The sequence below is a fragment of the Zophobas morio genome, unplaced genomic scaffold (assembly GCF_036711695.1).
Source record: "Zophobas morio isolate AGI-343-1 ecotype UQ-CSIRO unplaced genomic scaffold, CSIRO_AGI_Zmor_V1 ptg000008l, whole genome shotgun sequence".
NCBI classification, from domain to species: Eukaryota; Metazoa; Arthropoda; class Insecta; order Coleoptera; family Tenebrionidae; genus Zophobas; species Zophobas morio.
The window spans coordinates 13,725,302-13,743,082 of record NW_026972113.1 but is presented as its reverse complement, the minus strand read 5'-3'; the positions used below and the strand labels follow the sequence as shown (position 1 = coordinate 13,743,082).

The window sequence follows — 17,781 nt, the reverse complement described above, 5'->3', positions numbered from 1 at the left end:
GACAGGCGTAACAGCATACGTGAGAGCCAAACACAGAAACTGTAAACAAAACGACCGTCGGTTTTATTGCTTCGACTTCCGCTTATTATATAAAACATTGGGTTTTATTTTAATTCTTGACGGTGAAATTCACAATTGGTTGATTATAAACATGTCTAGTTCACATTCGCGGAATCAAGTGAACGCATAAAACAAATGCAGGTCTGTAATGTTAAAGTCGATGTAAATAAGCGTGCTACCCTTATGTTTCAACCGAGTTTTTCCTTTAACAAATTTTGTGTCTACCAAATTGGGTTGGTTGGGGTGTAATACTAATAATAAGTGTTGCCTTTAATTTAATCAATAAAATAAATTGACTTCATTAATTTTTTTGAACCACCTCTTAAGAAAATCTAAAAAATATGAATGGAATGATAAATCACAAGTACAAACTCATCATATTTTTTGCATTTTAGATAGGATTTATTCAGCAAAATTTAAGGGTGACGTCATCAATTTTTTTAGGAGGGATGAACAAATACATTTTGAACAAAAGTTTACCATGCTTATAATAACTTTAAAATATTCCCAAGATTTCAAAGCATTCGGTTTTGTAATTCCTGATTAAATCGATAAAATAAATTCACGCCTTCATTAATTTTTTTGAGTCACCCTGCATATGCAAATCCAAAAATATGAATGGAATGATAAATCACAAGTACAGACTCATCATATTTTGTACATTTTAGATACGATTTATTCGGAAAACTTTTGAGCTGACGTCATCAGTTTTTTGTAGAAGATAACCAAATATATTTTGACTAAAAATTTATTATGCTCTTTATAACCTTAAAACATCTGCAAGATTTCAAAGCATTCGGTTTTGTAGTTCCTGATTAAATCAATAAAATAAATTTACGCATTCATTAATTTTTTTGAGTCACTCTGTATATGCAAATCCAAAAAATATGAATGGAGTGATAAATGACAAGTACAGGCTCATCATATTTTGTACATTTTAGATATGATTTATTCGGCAAACTTTCGAGCTGACGTCATCAAGTTTTTGGAGGGGATAAGCAAATATATTTTGACTAAACATTTATTATGCTCTTTATGACCTTAAAACATCTGCAAGATTTCAGAGCATTCGGTTTTGTAGTTCCTGATTAAATCAATAAAATATATTTACGCATTCATTAATTTTTTTGAGTCACCCTGTATATGCAAATCCAAAAAATATTAATGGAGTGATAGTTCACAAGTACAGACTCATCATATTTTGTACATTTTAGATATGATTTATTCCACAAACTTTTGAGCTGACGTCATCAAGTTTTTGGAGGGGATAAGCAAATATTTTTTGACTAAAGATTTATGATGCTCTTTATAGCCTTAAAACATCTGCAACATTTCAAAGCATTCTGGTTAGCAGATTAAAAATTAAATTTCAAAATGTTGTTTTATAATTTTGATTTTTTTTCCAAAAATCTGGACGTTTCGGGTGAAAAGTCGATTCAGAGTTGTAAACTACATGTGTAGGACTATGTTATTTTATACAATTGAAAACCCATTTACTATGTACAATTTTGAAGTGACGTCATCGCTTTAGTGGTGGGGATGATTCGACAAATTTTGGTTAGCGTTTTACCATCTACATGATATTCTTAATATAAGTACAAAATTTCACAACAATCGGTCGAGTACTTTCGGAGATTATCTGTCTAATAAAAATCCGTGACAACAGACGGACAGACGGACAGACGGACAGACGGACAGACGGACAGACGGACAGACGGACAGACAGACGGAAATGGGAGACCTATTTCTTCGTCTTCTAGGGGTCATGAAAGATCGAGAAAACGTAAAAGTAGAGAGTCGGCCGACGGACTCGATTACAGTACTTCCTTTGCTTACGCTCGGGAAGTAAAATGCAAAAAAATTGCAAAGTCTAAAAACTGACGAACAGAAAAATCAAAAAATCTAAAAATGGAAAGACGAAAAATCGAAAATTGAAAGAATGGCAACTTAAAAAATCGAAACATCGAAAAATCAAAAAAACGAAAAATTAAAAAATCGAAAAACCAAAAAACTGAAAACTCGAAAAATCAAAATACCGCAAATTTGAAAAATCAGAAAATTAGAAAGTAATAAAATCGAAAAGTTGATAGAAAAATGGAAACTGAAAAATCTAATTCGATGAAACTGTTGGTCGAAAAAACGAAAAATCGAAAATCGAAGTGACCTTTTTTTGAGACAGGCTGTATAAGTAAATCTAAAAAATATTACTGCAATGATAAATCACAGGTATAGACGCATCATATCAAATTTTACGATGACGTCATGCATTTTTTGGCGAAGATAAGCAAATACATTTTGATCGTGGCTTTGAAAGTATTCTTCGACTTTCGTTCCATTTCAAAATTTACTCTTTGTTTATTTCAGTGGTCACAACGAGTTCACTAACTACTCTGAAGTCTGAAGTATGCAAAGATTAAATTTGTCACCGAAAAGATGTTGGAAGTGATAAATTATCCTATCGGTCGAAGAACGTTCGGTCCGGTGTTACACCTCGACCCAAGAGAGACCGCAGTAAAGGATAACAAATGGAACGGATAAAATAAAGCTTCAAATATGATTGATAAACTTTAAACCAAAATTATGAAGTTTATAAACTGAACATTTTTTTTTTGCTTTTTGAAATGTAGTACACTTCAAAAAATGTCCGTGACTTACTTTAATGTGAATTTTATAACTATGGTCGGCACAATTAGACCTAATATTAGTGTGATTTTGAGCATATTCTCGATGTTATTAGAGCAGGACAGGTTTAACTAATTGACAAGATTTCAAAGTATTCAGTTTTGCAATTCTTGATTTCTTCAATAAAATAAATTGACTCAGTCATTTTTTTTTGAGTCACCCTGTATGTATAAACAAATCCAAAAAATATTAATGGAATGGTAAATCACAAGTATAGACTCATCATATTCTAAACATTTTAGATAGGGTATTTATAAAATTAAAACTAATTCAGGGTAAGAATTTGGTCAACACGTAAATTTCGTTGTAGTTTGAGCCTACCTACAAATTCTGCCCTTGGACGATTTGGACCGCCTCCTTCGGTGACGACCGGCAAAAATAATCCGCCCATAGGTTCAAAACATTTGTGTGCGATTGTACGCACCTTTCAATAACACCCTGTATTTAAAACTATGTACACTAAAGAGATGAAATTTAAAAAAAATTATTTCCTATTTTTTCTCTATACATCTTACATCATTTTAATGATTTAAAACCTAATTTTGTAAAGAATAAAAAAATTATTACCTAAGTTAGTAGTTTCTGATAAAACCACATCACGTTTCTCGATTAAAAATGCAACATAATTAATCTTATTAATATGCCTAATTATGTCATAGATTAATATATTCATCTTGTTTGTTTTAAAAACCCTCGAAGGTCCCTTGAGAACCTTTAACAGGAATTTCCAGCGCTTAAAAGCCGTAACTTAATTTCCAGTACCCGTTAATTTTTTTCACAGTTATTCGCCATAACTATCGAACGCATAAAAGATAACGCGAACAATGTTTACAGATAACAAGCCCACAAAAACGAACACCAACTCCCGCCTGACCTTCACCATCCTCGTGACATTTCCCGAACTTAACGCGATTCCACCAGCAATTAAGCGACTCCATCTTCAAAGGTGAAATAATTTGATTAAATCCCCCCAACTTCAATTAATCTTTGTCTCCCGCACGGATTTATTAAAAAAGTAATTAATTAAAACAAGTGATGAGTGCTCAAAATTTGAATAAGTATTTTATCCAATTAACGAATCGGAACCCAAACAGTGCCTAATTGGTAATTAGCGATAATGGTTTTTGTAAAACCCATCATTACTCGTTCGGAAATCGCGTTCCCATCGTTAATTACGTTCGAGCCCAGATAAACCCATGGCTAATACCCATTAATCAAAAACAATTACATCACTCGTACAACCTCCGATCCGCATGAATGAAAGTTGTTTACTTGTTCGGCGTCGGCATAATTGTATGAATAAATCCCATTGAATCTGATAAATCCTGCATGAATGGTGACGAGTGTTCATAAGATTTTCCAGCGAAAGGTCACAACGTGAGGTCACACTCGCATAATTAAACAACCGAAAAATTTCCATCGAGGCTTTCCTGGAAGAAAAACCGTGACACCTGTTTGACCCCAATTCGCCTCCAATTGCCCTCGCTTATTCAATCCCGACTATTCCCCGTAAGATTTACCGAATTAAATCACTTACTTAACTCAATTAGTCGCCGTGGAAGAACAAAAGGCTGAGCTCAGTCCCGAGATTAACCCCGGAGAGAGGAAAATAAGTACGCTGACGTAAAAAATAATTTTGAATAAATAAGCAGACGATAAATCAGAACGGCTCGGAATAATCCGGGCTCTTAATCGCCGCGCATTTTTCCGGTAGACTCCAAGAAAGCCCTCGTAAAAAAGCCGAAGTGGTTGCTAATGTCCATTTAGGATGCAAATTCGCTTTAATAAAAGCAAAAGTTTGAAGCCGTCCCAGCGAATAAATTCGCATTTTCTCCGACTCGTGTTTACGGAGTGCGAAGCGTGCATCCATTATGCACGAAAGGACGTGGATGTTAAATGGTCGGAATATCGGCGGCGGCGTAGGAAGCGGAGTAATGGACGGCGGTCGAAATTAATACGCTCACAATGTCACGCTGGAATTATTCACTTAAAACGGAATGCACTGTATAAATCAGCTCCGTCAAATTATTTTAATTTTTATAACATCCAGTACATCTACCAATTTTTGTGTCGTTGCGACGAAATGACGTCATCGGTCTTGTGGACGGGACGAACAATTAAATTGCCGTGTGGTGTTTCACCCACTGACAATATGCGTTAAATTTTACCCATTGTCTTCCAAACCGACCCAATTATTCCACAGTTCCGTACGATTACCATCCACGCCTACTCATCTGCGTTATCACGGTGTTGACACCCAGCACACCCATCTGTTTAGTCCCAGTGATCAGTGACGGCTCGCCTTAAGGGGGTTTTTTGTATGAAAAAATGATATTAATATAGATGTATCATACATCAAATTGCAGCTTTTTTCATATTCTAGAGCGCAGAGACCAGTTCAATCAATTAAAAAAATATGGCTGAGAAATATCGTAACAAAAGCACCATTGTGTGTTTTCTTTTCAAGTTTTTTGAGTGATAACCAACGCGCGGAATTGTGTTTCATACGCTCGATCCAGTGCTGTCGCGGCGATAGTTTGATTACAAATATATTTTTCTTTTGGACTATATCAACATAATATAACATTTCAAGATCACAAATCTGTGGTCATGTGTTTGAAAAATTAAAAAGGGCATCGAGTATTTTTATTTGAAGTAATATAGTAATATAGAAGTAGTTTTTTAACAAGCTGTAAACACTCCAAGCGACGCACTGGCTACGACCTTGTGGACCAGATCAAAGCGTACCCGCTACTCGCCGTAAAACACACCTTGCTTCAACTGGGGAATTGCATCCGTAAGATATTTTTCCGCCCAGTGGTGATAACCATCATAGAATCGCTTGAAAATTCGCACATGGATAAAACATCACTTTTTACAGGCCGCAGAGTCATTAAATGTTTGTTAGTGGTACAATTTGTTTAAATAATAATGCGTTTATTAAAATCAAAATATACCACAAATTAATGCAAAATACGTAGAATAATTTTAACAGGAATATCACAGGAAAATTAATGATCTATTGGTTAGCAGAATTTTTAACAAAAACTAACAATTATTGAAAACATGGGTATCAATTCGACAAATTTTGAGCCGTTAGTTCAGTACTTTGCCGATAGGAACGCCACTAAAATTTACGGAAGCGACTTTCCAGGTAAAACCCTTATCGCCTGCTCTACCATAAGCTGATTGTTAGAGTTCTCGGCTGATTTTTACTTCCCGAGCGTAAGCAAAGGAAGTATTGTAATCGAGTCCGTCGGCCGACTCTCTACTTTTACGTTTTCTCGATCTTTCATGACCCCTAGAAGACGAAGAAATAGGTCTCCCATTTCCGTCTGTCTGTCCGTCTGTCCGTCCGTCTGTCCGTCCGTCTGTCCGTCCGTCTGTCCGTCCGTCTGTCCGTCCGTCTGTCCGTCTGTCCGTCTGCCCCCGGATTTTTATTAGACAGATAATCTCCGAAAGTACTCGACCGATTGTTGTGAAATTTTGTACTTATATTAAGAATATCATGTAGATGGTAAAACGCTAACCAAAATTTGTCTAATCATCCCCACCACTAATGCGATGACGTCACTTCAAAATTGTACATAGTAAATGGGTTTTCAATTGTATAAAATAACATAGTCCTACACATGTAGTTTACAACTCTGAATCGACTTTTCACCCGAAACGTCCAGATTTTTGGAAAAAAATCAAAATTATAAAACAACATTTTTTAATTTATTTTTAATCTGCTAACCAGAATGCTTTGAAATGTTGCAGATGTTTTAAGGCTATAAAGAGCATCATAAATCTTTAGTCAAAAAATATTTGCTTATCCCCTCCAAAAACTTGATGACATCAGCTCAAAAGTTTGTGGAATAAATCATATCTAAAATGTACAAAATATGATGAGTCTGTACTTGTGATCTATCACTCCATTCATATTTTTTGGATTTGCATATACAGGGTGACTCAAAAAAATTAATGAATGCGTAAATATATTTTATTGATTTAATCAGGAACTACAAAACCGAATGCTCTGAAATCTTGCAGATGTTTTAAGGTCATAAAGAGCATAATAAATGTTTAGTCAAAATATATTTGCTTATCCCCTCCAAAAACTTGATGACGTCAGCTCGAAAGTTTGCCGAATAAATCATATCTAAAATGTACAAAATATGATGAGCCTGTACTTGTCATTTATCACTCCATTCATATTTTTTGGATTTGCATATACAGAGTGACTCAAAAAAATTAATGAATGCGTAAATATATTTTATTGATTTAATCAGGAATTACAAAACGGAATGCTCTGACATCTTGCAGATGTTTTAAGGTTATAAAGAGCATAATAAATGTTTAGTCGAAATATATTTGCTTATCCCCTCCAAAAACTTGATGACGTCAGCTCGAAAATTTGCCGAATAAATCATATCTAAACTGTACAAAATATGATCAGTCTGTACTTGTGATCTATCACTCCATTCATATTTTTTGGATTTGCATACATATACAGGGTGATTCAAGAAAATAAATGAAAGCGTAAATTTATTTTACTGATTTACTCAGGAACTACAAAACCGAATGCTTCGAAATCTTGAAGATATTTTAAAATTATCATAAGCATGGTAAATTTTTGATCAAAACATATTTGGTCGTCCCCCCTAAAAAATTTATGACGTCACCACAAAATTTTGCTGAATAAATCCTATCTAAAATGTACAAAATATGGTGAGTCTCTTCTTGTGATTTATCATTCCATTCAAATTTTTTCGATTTGCATATACAGGGTGACTCAAAAAAAATTAATGAATGCGTAAATTTATTTTATTGATTTAATCAGGAACTACAAAACCGAATGCTTTGAAATCTTGCAGATGTTTTAAGGTTATAAAGAGCATAATAAATTTTTAGTCAAAATATATTTGGTTATCTTCTAGAAAAAACTGATGACGTCAGCTCAAAAGTTTGCCGAATAAATCGTATCTAAAATGTACAAAATATGATGAGTCTATACTTGTGATTTATCATTCCATTCATATTTTTGGATTTGCATATGCAGGGTGACTCAAAAAAATTAATGAAGGCGTGAATTTATTTTATCGATTTAATCAGGAATTACAAAACCGAATGCTTTGAAATCTTGGGAATATTTTAAAGTTATTATAAGCATGGTAAACTTTTGTTCAAAATGTATTTGTTCATCCCTCCTAAAAAAATTTATGACGTCACCCTTAAATTTTGCTGAATAAATCCTATCTAAAATGCAAAAAATATGATGAGTTTGTACTTGTGATTTATCATTCCATTCATATTTTTTAGATTTTCTTAAGAGGTGGTTCAAAAAAATTAATGAAGTCAATTTATTTTATTGAGTAAATTAAAGGCAACACTTATTATTAGTATTACACCCCAACCAACCCAATTTGGTAGACACAAAATTTGTTAAAGGAAAAACTCGGTTGAAACATAAGGGTAGCACGCTTATTTACATCGACTTTAACATTACAGACCTGCATTTGTTTTATGCGTTCACTTGGTTCCGCGAATGTGAAATAGACATGTTTATAATCAACCAATTGTGAATTTCACCGTCAAGAATTAAAATAAAACCCAATGTTTTATATAATAAGCGGAAGTCGAAGCAATAAAACCGATGGTCGTTTTGTTTACAGTTTCTCTGTTTGACTCTCACGTATGCTGTTACGCCTGTCATCTTAAATTAAGAATGTTTATACATACACGATTTTCAGTTGCCTCTGATACGTATACGTGAGTAAATTATTTCGTTATTTTATTGATTATTACAAATCAATATTCAAAACGACCCAATTCATTTTCCCGAAAATTTGAGAATATAATAATTTTATTCTTAGTATTACACTACATCTATCCCAACTGATACACGTGTCCTTGCAAAAATGTTGATGACGTCATCGCAATTTTTTTTTTAATTCCCACTACAAAAATGTAATGAGAAAAAAAACACAATAGGCATGCAGTCGTCAAGTTTCCGACAGCGAGGGAAGTACTGTCTAAACTCTTTAGACCAATTTTTCTAATTTATGGCAAGGAACTCAGTTTTATAACAAGCCGCCAGGACCGGCCGTAGAAATCTATTGTTAAGGAAATTAACTTTTACGCAATGAGGTACTATCATAAAACCGAATTAAAACTGGAGAACTATAATATTTTTACTCCACTCAGGATCATGAATTCAATACACATGATTACTAAAAATTCATTGTAATATTATTGTTAATATATATTTTGCTTTTTTAATTAATAAAACTAATAAACATATTTATAATAATAATAAAAAATATATAAAATACAGCTTTTGTTTAACACGTATAAGTAGCTAAGTGTATCTACTACTGATCCCAGAAAGGAGGTGTTTTAAAAAAGCCCTACGCCCAGTAATTTCTCCCTTCATTCTTTACTCGAAAAAAGTGCTCGTATATGTTTTCATTTGCCAACAGATCATTTTCAAAATATATTTATAATAAAAATATGCAAGTCTTGGTGATGAACAATGTACTCCTAATAAATTATTAAAGTACATAAAAAAATAGAAACAAATTTTATTTATTTTAAAAAAATCTCTCGCAAAGGCAGGTTCCTCTTTCTTCTTAAATCAATTATTTCGGGCAATAATGCGCCAAAGTAAAATCTGCCAAGTTTATCTGCCATCTTTTTACGTATTTCTTCGTTTTTTTTCTATATTAATTCCTTTGGGTGTCCACACAACAAAATAAACTTGTGAAATATCCGTAACAAGCATTTTCCCGGGGCTTGAAAGTAGTAATCATGATTTTTTTTTTTAGTTTCAATTCTCTGTCTGTCGATGTACAAAACTTGATTTTTTTTAATCGCTTCTTCGGGAGACAAATCTTGCGATTTTGAAGGGCATTTAATTTCGACTAAGGCACTCCTATCCTCTAGAACCCTGTCTGGACTAGCAGCCAAGTATAAGGAAATTGTTTTGAAATAAACAAGCCACACTGTTCAGTTTTTATACCTTTATTTATTTCAAACCACTTGACAGCTTTTTCCTCACTTTGTTGTCCATAGTATGTATGATTATTACCTCTAAATGTACTGTACAACAGAGACTCCACAGTTTTAGCTGTTGCTGTAGTTGATCTAAGTTTGTAAATACGTCCAAAATTTGAAGCCGTAACCCTACTTTTTCTTTCTTTTGTCCAAATGTGCCTGTTGCCTAGTGTCTATTTCCATTTGGTCTAAATTCAAAGATAATTTTCTCAAAAAAACCTCTTTGGCTGTCACAAATGTTTCTACATCCATGACAGGATTATCTAAAAAATATTTAAAACATAATCGCAGTCGGGACCAGCATACGTACATTTTTTACGACATATTTTTTTATAAATACTTTGTCTAAGACGAGCTTGTTTCATAGACGAACAATATTTTTTTGTTATTAAACCAGGACCGTTTTAATCACAATATATTTACTTATACCCTCTAAAAAATTGATGACGTCACCTCAAAATTTTGCTGAATAATTCCTATCTAAAATGTACAAAATATGATGAGTCTCTTCTTGTAATTTATCATCCCATTCATATTTTTTGGATTCGGATATACAGGGTGACTCAAAAAATTTAATGAATGCGCAAATTTATTTTATTGATTTAATCAGGAACTACAAAACCGAATGCTTTGAAATCTAATGTGAAAAAAAAACATAATAGGCATGCAGTCGTCACGTTTCCGATAGCGAGGGAAGTACTGTTTTTTTATTTCTCCATTTCTCAATTTTTCAATGTTTCAGTTTGGGATTTTTTCACTGTTTCGATTCTTTAATTTTCCTTCCATTTTTAGGTTTTTCAATATTTCAGCTTTGGAATTTTGCAATATTTCGTTTCTTCAATTTTTCAAATTTTTGGTATTGTGTTTTCTCGGTTCTTAAATTTTTCGATATTTTAATTTTTCAGTTTTTAAAGTTTTAGATTTTTAGATTTCTCACTATCTCGACTTTTCGATTTTTCAGTTCCATGATTTTTCAATTTGTCGAATTTTTAAATTTTAGATTTTTTGTTTTCTTTGATATTTTGAGTTCTCGAACATTCGATTTTCTGAGTTCTCAGGCTTAGTTTTTTTTTGTTGTCCAATTCCTGGATTTTTAAAATTTTTGTTTTTTAAATTTTCCTATTTATCAACTTACTGGGGATTTCAATGTTTTCATTTTTTGATTGTTCAATTTCTCGATTTTTTTAATGTTTAGTGTTTGATACGATTTTTTTTTTCAAAAATTTTCAGTTTTTCAATTTATTAACTTTACGATACTTCAGTTTTGCTCGATTTCTATTTCTCAATTTTTCGACATATTCCTACTGTTGGGATTTTTCAATTTATCGATTCTTCGATTTCTCGATTCTTCATATTTTCGGTTTCTCCAATTTCTTCATTTTTCGATTTCTCAATTTTTCGATTAACTAATTTTTTGATATTCCCATTTCTTTATTTCTCGATTTTTCAATTCTTTCTTCAATTGTGATTTTTCAATTTTTCGATTTCTGAATTTTTCAATGGTTTTGGATTTTTTCACTTTTCCGATTCTTCAATTTTCTTTCCATTTTTCAGTTTTTCAAGATTTCAGTTTTGAATTTTTTCACTTTTTCGATTTTTCAATTTTCCTTCCATTTTTCAGTTTTTCAGTATTTCAGTTCTGGAATTTTGCAATGTTTCGATTCTTCAATTTTTCAATTTTTAAGTTCTAGATTTTCCGTTAATTTTTTTGTTTCCCTTGATGTTTTAATTTCTCGATTATTCGATTTTTCAAGTTCTCGGTTTACCGATTTTGTTTCATTTAAATTATTTCAATTTTTCAATTATTAACTTTTCGATTTTTCAATTTTCGTCTAATTTGATTTCTTTATTTTTTTGATTTTTTGACTCCTCTACTGTTGATGTTTTGATTTCTCGATGTTTCAGTTTTTGAACATTCCGATGTTTCGATTTTTCGACTGTTTGGCTTTTCGAGTGTTCAATTTTTTGATTTTTAAATTTTAGATTTTTTGTTTTCTTTGATTTCTAGATCATTCGATTTTCTGAGTTTTCAGGCTTAGATTTTTTTTGTTGTTCAATTCTTGGATTTTTAAAATTTTTGTTTTTTAAATTTTCCTATTTATCAACTTACTGGGATTTCAATGTTTTGATTTTTTGATTGTTCAATTTCTCGATTTTTTGAATTTTTAGTTTTTGATACGATTTTTTTTTCAGGTTTTCAATTCATTAACTTTACGATACTCGATTTCGATTTCTCAATTTTTCGACATATTACTGTTGGGATTTTTCAATTTATCGATTCTTCGATTTCTCGATTCTTCATATTTTCGGTTTCTCCAATTTCTTAATTTTTCGATTTCTCAATTTTCCGATGTTTCAGTTTTACGATTTTGATTTTTTTTTTATTTTTCAGTTTTCAATTTTTGACGTTTCTAAATTTTTCGATTTCTCAATTTTTCGATTAACTGATTTTTTGATTTTCCCATTTCTCTATTTCTCGATTTTTCAATTCTTTCTTCAATTATGATTTTTCAATTTTTCAATTTCTGAATTTTTCAATGTTTCAGTTTTGGATTTTTTCACTTTTCCGATTCTTCAATTTTCTTTCCATTTTCAGTTTTTCAAGATTTCAGTTTTGAATTTTTTCACTTTTTCGATTTTTCAATTTTCCTTCCATTTTTCAGTTTTTCAATATTTCAGTACTAGAATTTTGCAATGTTTCGTTTCTTCAATTTTTCCATTTTTGAATGTTTCGATTTCTCGGTGTTTCATTTTTCGATAGGTATTTTAATTTTTCAATTTTTAAGTTCTAGATTTTCCGTTAATTTTTTTGTTTTTCTTGATGTTTTGATTTCTCGATTATTCGATTTTTCAGGTTCTCGATTTTTAAATTGTTTAATTTTTAGATTGTTCAATTTCTCGATTTTTAGATTTTTCAATTTTTCGGTTTACCGATTTTTTTTTCATTTAAAATATTTCAATTTTTCAATTATTAACTATTCAATTTTTCAATTTTCGTCTAATTTGATTTCTTAATTTTTTGATTTTTTGACTCCTCTACTGTTGATGTTTTGATTTCTCGATGTTTCAGTTTTTGAACATTCCGATGTTTCGATTTTTCGACAGTTTGGCTTTTCGAGTGTTCAATTTTTTGATTTTTAAATTTTAGATTTTTTGTTTTCTTTGATTTCTCGATCATTCGATTTTCTGAGTTTTCAGGCTTAGATTTTTTTTGTTGTTCAATTCATGGATTTTTAAAATTTTTGTTTTCTAAATTTTCCTATTTATCAACTTACTGGGATTTCAATGTTTTGATTTTTTGATTGTTCAATTTCTCGATTTTTTGAATTTTTAGTTTTTGATACGATTTTTTTTTTCAAAAATTTTCAGTTTTTCAATTCATTAACTTTACGATACTCGATTTCGATTTCTCAATTTTTCGACATATTACTGTTGGGATTTTTCAATTTATCGATTCTTCGAATTCTCGATTCTTCATATTTTCGGTTTCTCGAATTTCTTCATTTTTCGATTGATCAATTTTCCGATGTTTCAGTTTTACGATTTTGAAATTTTTTTATTTTTCAATTTTCAATTTTTGACGTTTCTAAATTTTTCGATTCCTCAATTTTTCGATTAACTAATTTTTTGATTTTCCCACTTCTCTATTTCTCGATTTTTCAATTCTTTCTTTAATTGTGATTTTTCAATTTTTCGATTTCTGAATTTTTCAATGTTTCAGTTTCGAATTTTTTCACTTTTCCGATTCTTCAATTTTCTTTCCATTTTTCAGTTTTTCAAGATTTCAGTTTTGAATTTTTTCACTTTTTCGATTTTTCAATTTTCCTTCCATTTTTCAGTTTTTCAATATTTCAGTTCTGGAATTTTGCAATGTTTCGGTTCTTCAATTTTTCCATTTTTTGATGTTTCGACTTCTCGGTTTTTCAATTTTTCGATAGGTATTTTAATTTTTCAATTTTTAAGTTCTAGATTTTCCGTTTAATTTTTTTGTTTTCCTTGATGTTTTGATTTCTCGATTATTCGATTTTTCAAGTTCTCGGTTTAGATTTTTTGGTTTTCCAATTCTTCGATTTTTAAATTGTTTAATTTTTAGATTGTTCAATTTCTCGATTTTTAGATTTTTCAATTTTTCTGTTTACCGATTTTTTTTCGTTTAAAATGTTTCAATTTTTCAATTATTAACTTTTCGATTTTTCAATTTTGGTCTAATTTGATTTCTTAATTTTTTGATTTTTTGACCCCTCTACTGTTGCTATTTTGATTTCTCGATGTTTCAGTTTTTGAACATTCCGATGTTTCGATTTTTCGACTTTTTGGCTTTTCGAGTGTTCAATTTTTTGATTTTTGAATTTTAGATTTGTGTTTTTCTGATTTTTTTGGTGTTTCGATTTCCCAATTCTTCAATTTTTCGATATTTTAATTTAATTTTTAAAATTTTTTATTTTTCTTTTCTTTTATTTCTCAATTTTGGGATTTTTTAAATTTAAAATTTTTCCATTTTACTATTTTTTGATGCCTGGATTTCTGAATTTTTCAAGTTTTCAATACTCAATCTTTCAGGATTTGAATATTGAGAACTTTGCAATTTCTGGATTTTCAATTTACAGATATTTTAATTTTTTGATTTTTTAATGTTTCGATTTTTGGGTGTTTTGATTTTTCGATTTTTAAAGTCTCCCGTTTCCGTTTGTCTGTCCGTCTGTTTGTTCTGTCTGCCGTCCCGGATTTTTATTAGACAGATAATCTCCGAAAGTACTGAGCCGATTGTTGTCAAATTTTGTATTTACGAGTAGCATGTAGAACGCTCACCAAAAATTGTCTAATCATCCTCCCCAATAATATGATGACGTGGCTTCAAAATTGTACATAGTAAATGGGTTTTAAATTGTATAAAATAACATTGTCCTACACATGTAGTTTAAGACTCCGTGTTGAGTTTTTACCCGAAACGTTTAAATTTTTTCACTTTTTGATGTAATTTACGTTCAAGGACACATATAAGGTTGTTTATTTTTTTCATAACGGGCTCGCTGCGCTCCCATTATTTGTATTATGAAATTTTAAACTTATAATTTGGTTCTGGACGAGTTTTGAATGTGTAGAAAACATTGAACAGCTGTATAATTTGAAATAATTTTAAATTAATGCTTAATTGATAACAACTGAAAATACTAAGTGGAAGCACAAACATGGAAGTTTATAAAAAACAAGGCATCAAATTACACGTTTCGGTTCCATCTGGTATATATCATCAGAGCGGTAGAGATAAAGTAAGAAATAAATAATGACTTGGCTTCTTGGCAAACACAAGAAATCTAAATCAGGCTAAATTTGCTATTTTACGATCAATAGATAAATGTAAGAGAAATTTCAAAAATGTAACAGTAAACCCACACCCGCGCCGCCACTGCCCCGCCCGCGCCCACTTCAACCCGATCCCGCCACACACCCCCAAAAAAACCGTCTCGTTCCCACTAATTATCGCCTTGACACAATCCAGCCCGAAACATGATCTCCAGAGGGCGTCCCCGGATCGAATTCACATCTGAAAAATGGGTGTTTTACAGCCGCGATAATCCGTCGAGTTCGTGCATTGTGTTTGTCTTTGTAGGTTTACTGCATACTAATGCTCTGTTAATATTAGCATTCTTGTGCACCCTCGTGATAGTGCCGACGGGGATCCGTTGAATCTTAATGAACTTATACGGGTGGTGTGGGTATTCGTATTCGTATTTTGTATTTTTCTTCTCGTCTTGTTGTTGTGGACGCGAAGACAAAAGCTCGCCGTCGGTGCGCGAGGATCGATATTTACGGTGATTGCTCGAAATCGGAAGTGATGTTGAAGTTCTGTTCACCCCACGGGAGACAAAGGGAGTACGCGGTGGGTGTTCAGTTGGAGAATTTTCATTGCTTTGGTTTTAATAATTATGATTAAGTGTGGTTTAAATGAAACTGAAACTGAATTGGCGGTGAATTATTTCCTCGGTTTGAACCCTTTTTACGCGAAAATCCGGTGATTGCATGCCTTCCGTTCCTCTAGATAGGCAACTCACTATACTGACGTGTTTTGATGTAGGTAAACCCGGGCAGCAAAGCGGCGCTTCGAGGCATCCGAGAAGGAGATTTCATCACATCGATTAACAACCAATCCACAAAGGATATCTCCAACGCTGAGGCTCACGCTCTGTTGAGGAATTCCGGAGATACCCTAAAGCTAGGATTGAATGAGTAAGTGCACCTATTTCCGGACGTGTCGCCGCCAGAGCCGGCTTTGCTGGAAAATAAAGCCACGAACTTTTTCTCTCTTTTTTCTATTTTTCTCTTTTTTGTTGGCGGCGGAGTGTTTGGAGAGCCTCGGGAAATTGTTTGTGAGTGGCGGTGTTTTGAATGAGGGATTGTAGAGGACGCTGGTAATGTCGGTGTTTGAATATGTTTGATTTTAAAAACATCACGAGAGGTCGCACTTCGAAGCAATTTTTTTATGTTTTGGCCTGCGCGTTACATGTTTTATTGTATAAAAATATTGAAACAAAGTATTGACACAAAATGTTTGCTTTTTACGCAAATTCATTTAAATTATTTATTTTTATCTAGAAACAACACTGAAAATAGTTAAAACAAGTAGAATTCTGTCGTGGGATTTTCTAAAACCTCACATTTTTACTAACCCCCTTATGAGATTTTTGAGCTTTTTTCAAGCTAAATATTTTATAAATTTAATTTTAACTTTTTCAAAAGCTCTAATTTTCGAAATTGCATAATTTCCGATCACTTTTGTAATTCTTAGAATTTTTTAAAAACTGTATTTTCAAACCGAATTTTTTAGAATTTTGCTTCAGGACTGTAAATACGGTATATTTTTCCAATCAGCACGTTAAGATCTACATTCCAGAATTGTTTGAGAATTTTTGGACAACTTTTCCAAAAGCTCAATTTTTCATTACCATTTTCGACCATTTCTCGACCACCTTCAAAAATTAGCCGAAGACATTTTCTTATAGATTTCGACATGTAGAAGTCATTTTCGGCTCTGTTTCTGCGAAAATTCCTACCATTTTTCCAGAATCGGCAGTTTAGATTTGCAATTTTTATTATTTTTTTTTAATTCTTATTTTCAAACAGAACTTTTCTGAAGCCTTGGTCCGGAACTATGAGTACGCTGTATTTTTCGAATCAGCAGTGAAAATCTATCACCTAGAATTTTTTGAAAATTTTCATTGAAGATTTCCAATAGGTCAATTTTTCATTAACTCCCTTTCTCAAGTCGTTTTGAAAATTAGCCAAACACATTGTTTTGTATATTTCGACTCCTAGAAGTTATCTTCGGCTTCGCTGTTTTGAAAATTGGTACCATTTTCCAGAATCGCCAATTGGAATATTGCAACTTACAAATAAAAAAAAAATTAATTTTCAAACCGAATACATATTTCAAAAATTCTGATCCGGTACCGCAAACACGCTATATTTCTCGAATTAATACGTCAAGATCTATGTCTTGGAATTTTTCGAGAATTTTCACTTAACTTTTCCAAAAGATCAAATTTTCATAAAGTTCTTAATGAAATTTTTGATTTGTTTTCAAGTCGGATTGAAAATTAGCCAAAGACATTTTTTTGTAGAGTTCGACCCCCAAAAGTAATTTTTCGACTTCATGTTTTGAAAAATTCCTACCATTTTCCCAGAATCGCCAACTGAAATTTAGCAATTTTTAGGATTTTTAAAAAATTTGACTTTCAAAATGAATATTTCAAAAATTCTGATTCAGTGCCATAAACATATATTTTTCAAATTAGCTTGTTAAAACCTATGTCCTAGAATTTTTTGAGAACTTTCATTCAACCTTACCAAAAGCTTAATTTTTCACAAACACGAAATTTTTGATTTTTTTTCAAGTTGGTTTGAAAATTAACCAGACATTTTTTTGGAGATTTCGACCCCTAAAAGTTATTTTGAACTTCATTTTTTCGAAAATTCCTACCATTTTCCAGAATCGCCAATTGA

General features: G+C 31.8%; 1 protein-coding gene across 8 annotated transcripts in view; it reads left to right on the top strand.

Annotated features, from left to right (window-relative positions):
* Positions 1–17,781, top strand: part of LOC135125429 (uncharacterized) — a 127,714-nt gene that overhangs the window by 37,848 nt on the left and 72,085 nt on the right. For 7 of the 8 annotated variants that reach the window (XM_064051050.1, XM_064051049.1, XM_064051048.1 and 4 more), the window contains exon 3: positions 15,857–16,008. In XM_064051050.1, coding sequence (XP_063907120.1) covers positions 15,857–16,008 — 152 coding nt within the window. Of the gene's footprint in view, positions 1–15,562; positions 15,662–15,856; positions 16,009–17,781 lie in introns of those variants that run through there. The other variant, XM_064051051.1, reaches the window with a different exon arrangement.